This window comes from Euprymna scolopes, chromosome 23 (assembly GCF_053919585.1).
Source record: "Euprymna scolopes isolate OS-2025 chromosome 23, ASM5391958v1, whole genome shotgun sequence".
Classification (NCBI taxonomy): Eukaryota; Metazoa; Mollusca; class Cephalopoda; order Sepiida; family Sepiolidae; genus Euprymna; species Euprymna scolopes.
Window position 1 is genome coordinate 78,470,244 of NC_136504.1, and position 8,464 is coordinate 78,478,707.

The 8,464-nt window shown below is 30.2% G+C and overlaps 1 protein-coding gene across 4 annotated transcripts in view; it reads left to right on the top strand.

Annotated features, from left to right (window-relative positions):
• The window catches only part of LOC145246027 (coiled-coil domain-containing protein 186-like), a 202,114-nt gene extending 201,137 nt beyond the window's left edge, over window positions 1-977 (top strand). For all 4 annotated transcript variants that reach the window (XM_080107851.1, XM_080107852.1, XM_080107853.1 and 1 more), the window contains one exon: window positions 129-977. In XM_080107851.1, coding sequence (XP_079963977.1) covers window positions 129-215 — 87 coding nt within the window. In that variant the 3' untranslated portion in view covers window positions 216-977. The remainder of the gene's footprint in view (window positions 1-128) is intronic.
• Window positions 978-8,464: the final 7,487 nt, after the last annotated feature.

Sequence of the window (8,464 nt, forward strand, 5' to 3'; positions counted from 1 at the left end):
ATATATCTCTATATATATAAATATATACACTACTTTTATTCAAAGTTTTGAAAAAACTGTTTAAGCCTTCAAACATTATTATATATTAGTATTATAAAATACAACTTTTTTTTTATTCTTGCATTCAGGACAGCCTTGATACTCTTGGCAAGGAGATCGCTCGCCTCTCTCAAGAAAACAGGCAACTTCAATTGCAGCTCCAAAGCCACAAATAGGAATTCAAGATGTTTGGTAGAAGAAAACTACTCTGGAACAAAGTATCATTGCACATCTACAAAACCTTTTTGAAAGTGACTGTCATTCCATAACTCCAAAGATGGTATATCTAAGTTGCTATTGAACAGCATCTCATCAGGCCGCCATCTATTTTTATCTTTGATTTGTTGGAAATTCATGTCTTTTTTGGTGCCAATTTTTTTTTTTTTTGGTCATGACTCTGAATGGATCTTAACACATCTTTACAAATGGATCTCTCTTTTTCATGGGGAAAAATGAAGAATAATTTTTAATGGAATATTTTAAAAAATAAATGGGGGGGGGGGTTATTCGAACAGAAGACGCCAGAATCATTTAAAGGTTGATTAAAATAAGACCTTTATGAATTTGTGCATAGTTGGGTTTTTCAATTTATTATTCATGCTTCAAAGAAGTTGATAAATTATCTTTATTAAAAAAAATAATAAAACAATAGCATAGGATTTTATTGATCACGTTGCCTCCCTTCGCCCTTAGAGGGTTTGTGTGATCAAGAAAGAAAATATCAGAATGAATGTACAGCAGCTGAAGAAAGAGTATTGAATTCATGAAACGAAAATAAAATCATATTTTATATATAAAATGAATCCTAATTTTTTGGAGGGCTTTAAAATATATTTATAAAATGGGATTACTTCTAAACATTTTTGATTGATAGTTCTGTCAAAACTGAGGGATCTTTTCTTATTTCAATATTTTGGTTTCTCTATTAATCACCTAAATTAGGAATTTTCTCCCCTACCCCACCTTATTTTCCTCCTGTTTGTATGTATGTACACACACAAAAAAAAAATGTGAATATTCAGAATTTTATAGTGTATAAATCTATTATTTAAATAACCTGAAAACGATTATAAACTTAAAAAAATTATTTCTTATATGGATATACAAGTACATTTAAGTGAATTTTTACTATTTTTCTATTGTTATAATTTGAAAATTATTCGTGTTGTTAATTAACTGCATGTTGTAGAAAAATGTTTAACATTAATTGATAATAATTTGTTCATTCTTTTTTTAAACAGTTTGTCATTTTTCTGTTTGATATCAAACAATTTATCCTGCCTTAATTTCGATAGATATTGCTTCAAATGATTTTTTTCCCAAGATAAAAATCTAAATGTAATTCTTTTTTTCTGCTGATAAGCATATATGTGTATGAAATTGTTTCTTTACTCATAATTAACAGATCATCCCATAATTTAACTTAATTGAAATTTTCTACAAGAAATTTTAACTACTGTTTGATTATCATAAATTTGACAAACTGAAATACTTATTATTATCGATTGATATTTTCTCAAGTGCAGTAGATTAAATGTTTAATGCATTAACACATTTTTGTGCTTCTTTTTATTTAATGCTCATGTGAAATATGGCAGTTAAAAATAAAATAACAAGAAGATTTATGAATATATGTACTAAAAAATATTAGTGCAAACCAAAAATTATGGAAAGTAAGTGAGCAGAATTTTAATAAAAAAATAAAATTAATTTATTATTCAGAGTACATGAACTTGAAGTGACATTTGCGTCAGTTAGTTGATGTCATAGAATATTATCTCCCTTTTTCTAAACTAAAGATGCCATGCAGGCTTGTTTGGACTCTGAACAGTAAATTAATTTTATTTTTTATTCAAATTCTACTCGCTTATTTTCTATAATTTTTCAACTACACTGATAAGTTTTCCTTTTTTGAACTACCATTTTATGCTTAAGTGTCAATAAAAATAAGCACCATTTTTTTTTCTTAACACTCAATAGTTATGTGTTTCTACTAAGCAGTTATTATTATGCCTGTTTGGGCTGATCTCCCTTTTTAAGCATTTTATTAAATCGAAACTTTAAATTTAGACAATAGTAGTTGTAGTTTTATGTCTGTATGCTTTTCAATTTTATTTAAATCAATATTTATATTGCAGAAAGCTATTTTGGAATTTTAATTTATTAACAAACAAGAAAACAGAAGTCAGTTTTGTTAATATTTAGATATTCATTTTTATATAATGCGATGGAATAATGAATACTAAAATGCCTACAAAATTGATAATTGGATTTATACAAATATTTTTCAGTCTTTAGCAAAAAGATTTTGAGCAAACAAATCTATATATTTCTATAGTTTTATATCAATTTGAAGACCTTCTTGCTCATGCTCATACAGATTGTACTACATTAATTATTTCTATATTTTACATTCCAAAACTTCATCTCTATTTGCTAGATTATTTTAGATGCTGTTAAAATGCTACTAATTCTTATTGTGACAAAATAGATTTTAATGGGCATCCTTTTTTATACGTATACATGTAGATTAATGTTGTATGCAGATTCAAAATGATAGAGTTTGTTTATAATCTTCAAAATTACATTTCACTATTTTGAATGACTTGGACCCAAATTTTTATTTGTCTCGTTTTTTATTTTTGTTTTTTATCACTATTTCTCATTTGCTAACTTTTTGTGAGCTCTTCAACTTTTTAACATTTAGTTCTAAAAATTTCATCATCAATTCTGAAGCACTTTCATATACATTGTAAACTATGTTTATAAAAGTGCTTCAGAATCGAAATAAAAAAAATAAAATTACATAACATGTAAAATTATTGAAAACAGCAAAATATAAAAACAAATAAATGGGAGAAACTTTTTGTCAAAAATGACAGCCATAAATTCATACATTAATTTTCTTAGCTTTTAGAGATCAACACAAAGTTAGTAATTGACATTTTTTGTTCACCTTATCTGATCAAATCATGTATTTTCATTGACTATGTCGACGTTAATGAATGAAGATTCATTACATGCATTTTATATATAATATATATATATATATATATATATATATTTATAAAATATCTGTGTGTCAGAACATTGGATGATATAATTACAAGAGGCTCATGGGAAATGATTACTTTAGCTCCTTCATTAAGATGAAGATGTTTGATATGCCTCAAGAAGATTTCCCTCTTCACATACATATACATTGTTGGTTTTAAAGGTTAAAAAACTATTATTTTTGGCTTTCTTAATTTCTATAATACTTCAAATATGAAACAATGCCAATATTGTATTTCATTAACTGATAAGTGGTAGGATAGAAAGAAAATTCTAATATTTAAAACAACTTTTCATTGTAAATGAGTTCTATTTCTATTCAACTTATTTCATTGCCCTCAAATGCTTTGTATTCGTTTTACAAATCCAAAAGGCATGTTTTACCTTTTGATGATTACCATAAGGGATAAAAGAAAGACAAAGTCTCATTCTAACATTTAAAATAACTTTATTGGGTCGTCTTTGTTAACATGTAAATAAAAATAAATGAAAGCGAAGGATGTTACTAAATGAATACATTCATGAGTATGGACAAAAAACAAAAGGTTAGAAAGTCCATGTGTTGTTAAATAAATGTCTCGTTAGTATGGAAGAGAGCAGAATAGGATGAATGTCCTGCTTGTAAAGAAAGGAAAAGAGTTCATGTATGAAAATATGTTTATATACACAGGTGTTGGAATCAGTCCACGGCTATATGTGCTGGTGTGTGTTAGATTAAGTCTACATGTGTGCAGCGGTAGTCATGTTGGAATCTTGGGTCTTTTTTTGTTGAAGTCGAACCCATAGTTCAAATAGCTTGGGAGATTTTGATTTGTGTCCCAAAAGATAAGTTTGGAGGATTGGTTTGTGCAGTATGCTGAGTTGTTGACAGTCGTGTCTCCTGGCCAAAAAAGAGAAAGTAAACAGTGTGCGACCCCTTTTACAATCAGGTGTAATCTCATATGAGAGATGACCTCTAATTGAGAAAGTTACGAAGAAAGTTAAATGTATTCACCAATCAACACCCAGCTTAGAAATTAATCAAAGATTCAAAATCATTAACCATGTCATTGCTGTTGTTATGTAGAGTATCACCACTACACATCTAGCCACATATGACACGCTGACATTCCGATCAACCATTATCAACAACTTGCAATGTTTAAACCATTCAACTCTTTCCCACATATACAAACATATAAATGGAGAAGTAATAGATGGGCAGCTTTTTTAAGTATTGTTTCATATTTAAATTATTATTAAAAATGAAACAAAAAAAAAATCGATATTTGGTTTTATTTTCTTTAAAATAAACATTTACCTTAAAGATATGAACAAGCAAGTTTTCCACTTGATATGCTCTTGTCAAGCAACTTTTTTTAAAAGTCATTTTTTTCTAAGGATATAAAAATCTGTGAATAATAGTCTGTTGAGATGTTGCTCTGAATAGTCTGAAAGTCTTTTCAAGCACAAAATATGGTTTACATAAGGTTAATGAAATATATGATGAATATTGGCACTTTCTTTAAATATTGTTTTCCATTTGAAGTATTAAAAATTTAAGAAAGACAAAAAACGCTTTAGATGCTTCGAAAGCTGCTTGTTCATAAATGTTTACTTAAAAGAAGAAAAAAGTTATATCATTTTTTGGCTTTCTTAAATTTGTAATAACAATACAAACAAACGTTTGGTCTTGAGGTTGGTGAACTTTGCTGATATTTTTGTAAAATGTTACCATGATAAAAAGAATGATGGAAGTATGTACATATATTGTGATGCTCTAAACATCAAACACATCAGCGAATTTCCTAGCAACATTTCTAGTTACTATAAGAATGCCCTCGGCTACATCAAGAATCTTGCAATGTTTGGAATTTCATACATCTGGAAAAGTTAGACATTTTTTGTTTTAATTTTTGAAATGCCTAATGTCATGTGATGCAAAAAAAAAGGGGGGGATACATATTAATATGCATTTACCATGCATGTTAGCAGAATGGCTTACATATTTATAAAATTCATGTAAAAAGTAACCAAATTAAATAAAAATGCAATACCAATAAAATGTCGATTCTGGTGTGATTATCTTTTTTTTTTTTTTCTGATTGTGTTTATATTTTCTATCTAAATCTTAGTGAACAAATACAAAAGATTTTTTTCTTTTTCATCTATCGACTAATATTTGCTTGAAAATGGGTAACTATTCACCTCCTCGCCAGGAGGTGATACACAAGGTTTGGTATGTTATAAAAACCAGTACACTAGAATAAGCACATTTTGGCCTACAAAAAGTGCTTGAGCAGCCTCATCGGCATATCTTGGTAGGAGTGCTTCAAGTGATTAGCCATGTTGTATATATAGTAATCTGCAAAAGGTATTCTTACTTCTATTTTTCTAATAAATTGATATTCTGTAATATACATTTTGCATTGCCATATTTTCTTATATATATGCAATAGGTTTGGCAATAGTAAAACGTCTGATTGTTGCTGGAATGCAGAGAATAGATACTACACTTTGAAATATTTATTTGCAGAAATAGCCAAAAAACAAAGGAAATGACTAGGCATTTTTAAATGACTGAAAAAATCTGATTTAATCTATTAATTTTTAATGGGGATGATACTGATTTTGTTGTTATGAGAATGTCCACCCAGGTATTACATTCTCCTTTGAGAAAGGGATAATGTATCTGTTTTGTAGTCCTGAAACCATCTTCCAAAACATTACTTTCTCCTTTTCTGGGAGGGAGGAGGTAAGTTTAGTATCTTTTCTGTTTCCATGATGCCATACTCATATGTGTTACCTTTTCCTTTTAGAGGTTGATCCTCCCAGGTATTACCTCCTCTACTTTAGAGAGAGTATTATACTATCTGTTGTTGTTGATGATACCATTCTATTAGGCATTACCACCTCCTTTTTGGGGGAGGGTAAGAATCCTCCCCAGTTTTATTTCTCCCTTTGGGGTCTAGTGTAGTATATTTTCATTCATCATTATGCCGTCCTCTCAAGAAATAAAGCATCCTATCAATCCTAGTGACTATGTATTGTTTTTTTTCCAGTAATACTATCAAGGTTTAACAAATAGTTGCAGAGTGTAGTTCTGTGGAAAAAAAAAACTAGTGGATACAAAGCAAACATAAGCTATAAATTGTTCAATTTTAGAATGTATGAACGTATACAAAAAATTTCTAAAGTAATATTTTTTGGTTTTGCATTTCATGTCGTTTATTTCATATTAAAAAAAAAAAAAAAATAGAAAAGGACACATCGAGTTCATAAATCCCAGTTCTTTGCATTTTCAAATCTGAACGTGTTTCTTTAAAATTTTCTTTTTAACAAAAAAAATGTGTTTCTGGTGTAAAAAAAAAAACTATGAGAATTAGTCTCCCGATTTTTCACAATCCTATGAATTATATAAAACGGAAATTTTGGCTTGGTTCAAAGTGTCAGAATTACCTAAAACAAAGGTTGCTGTTGCGCTTTCTCTACCAGAGTCCAATGAGTCTGATATTGGAAAAAGATTTTTCTCAGTTATCTATCACTAAATTAAAGCAGGAGAATGACCTGGATGTTATAATAAACATTTCGAAAATGTGATTTAAGTGAAATTTGAAGATTTTGATGAATTCTCTCAAAATAAGAATCAGTCTGTGAATGCAGATATTGATATGTTTTGTTTTTTATGGAAATTACTTGAGACAAAGCATGAAGCCATTCAATGTTAGGAGCTAACAAGAATGAAAGATGATTATTGCAAAGACAGGAGATGCCTATTGACCTTAGTGTTGAAAAGACCAGGGCTGTGGGTAGAAGGAAAACAGTGAGCAGGAAGAGAGTTCCACAACCTTGCAGTCCTTGGAAAGAAGCTACTGGAATAGGAAACTATTACAAGGAGGAATTAAAACAATGAATTGATGGAGACCTCTAGACCAATGAGTCAAATGAGCTGGAACAAAGGAAGCAGGGAATAGATCAGACAGTTCTGAAGAATACATGACATAATAGTATTTATAGAAAAGACTGAGACTAGCAACATCATATCTGTGTTGCAGCGAAGAAGAAAGTGTGGGACCAATCAAATTATGGATACGTTTCTGCAATTTATCAAAACTCCTCAAATGGGACACACATTCACCGGCTCAAATATGACAACAGTACTCCATAATGATAGATACAGAAAAATAGAATAAAAAAATATGAAATGACTGGAAATTCTGTCTTTCAAACTTTTACTTAATTTCCAAAATTTCTGAAGAGGAAGAAATTTTAGTCCTTACTAATATGATTATAAAATAGACACATTCTATGGGCAAGCAAAATGGTTCCAAAGAAAATTCAGGAGTGATGAAGCAAAGAGCGCCAACAGTGTCAGATTTGAATCAACTTTCCTTGCTGAAAATGAAGACGTTTTGTTGGTGGCTGGCTACGTTAAAAAGGTACATTGAAAGAAATAGGTATCACTCTAGAAGAGGTAATCGACGATCTGATTTCGCAACTTTACAAAGAAGAACCAAACCCATAAATCCTTCAGGAGTCGATGAGAATATTTAAAACTGCAAATCATGTGGGTCTTATAAACACTTGGTGGGGAAAATGGATCTGATGGGAACTACTGAACTTGTAGATCATGTAACTCGATAGTTAGATGTACTGACAGTTTTAAAAATATGGCCAAGAAGAAAATGTGGTCTTGTTCACTGGATACCACAAACATAAAATATTACAGCTTGGAACTGAGGCGAGAAACTGTAGTCTTAGATAGTGCTTGTTCCAGTATGGTATGTGGCCGAACATGGTTAGACAGCTACATGAATGAAGCTGGTAAAAATAAAATTATCAACCAGGAGAGACAATTTTTTTTAAATTTAGGGAAAGAGCAAAATTGAAATCTTGTGGTGAATATATGATACTAGTTCACATGGTCGGAAACAATGTCACTATAAAAACAAATGTGTTAATGTCAAGGTCCTCAATGAAAAAAGCAAAAGTCAACATGGACCAAGAAAATGACACTGCAATAATCCTGGGGAAAGAAGATGCACTGAATCTCACATCATCACAGCATTATTGTATCCTTATTGATAAGATTAAGATTGTCCAAACCTAAAAAGTGAATCCATTTAAGCTTGAAGAACTGAATATTTCGGAGAAAATCAACCCTACTGAAGCTTGATCATCATTTTTCTTGTCCTTTAAAGAAATGACCAGTAGCACTGTTTAAAGATGCTATGGCATGAAAGAAAGCATATTTTGAAGGAAATGACTTGCAAGTACGAGATGCAAAAACACCTCCTAGACCAATGACCACAACTTTTGTAGATGCTTTTGTAGCGAGGAGTTCTTTTTACAGGATGAGGGTGCTGGCCCCATGCCCAACCTTCCCAGAAGG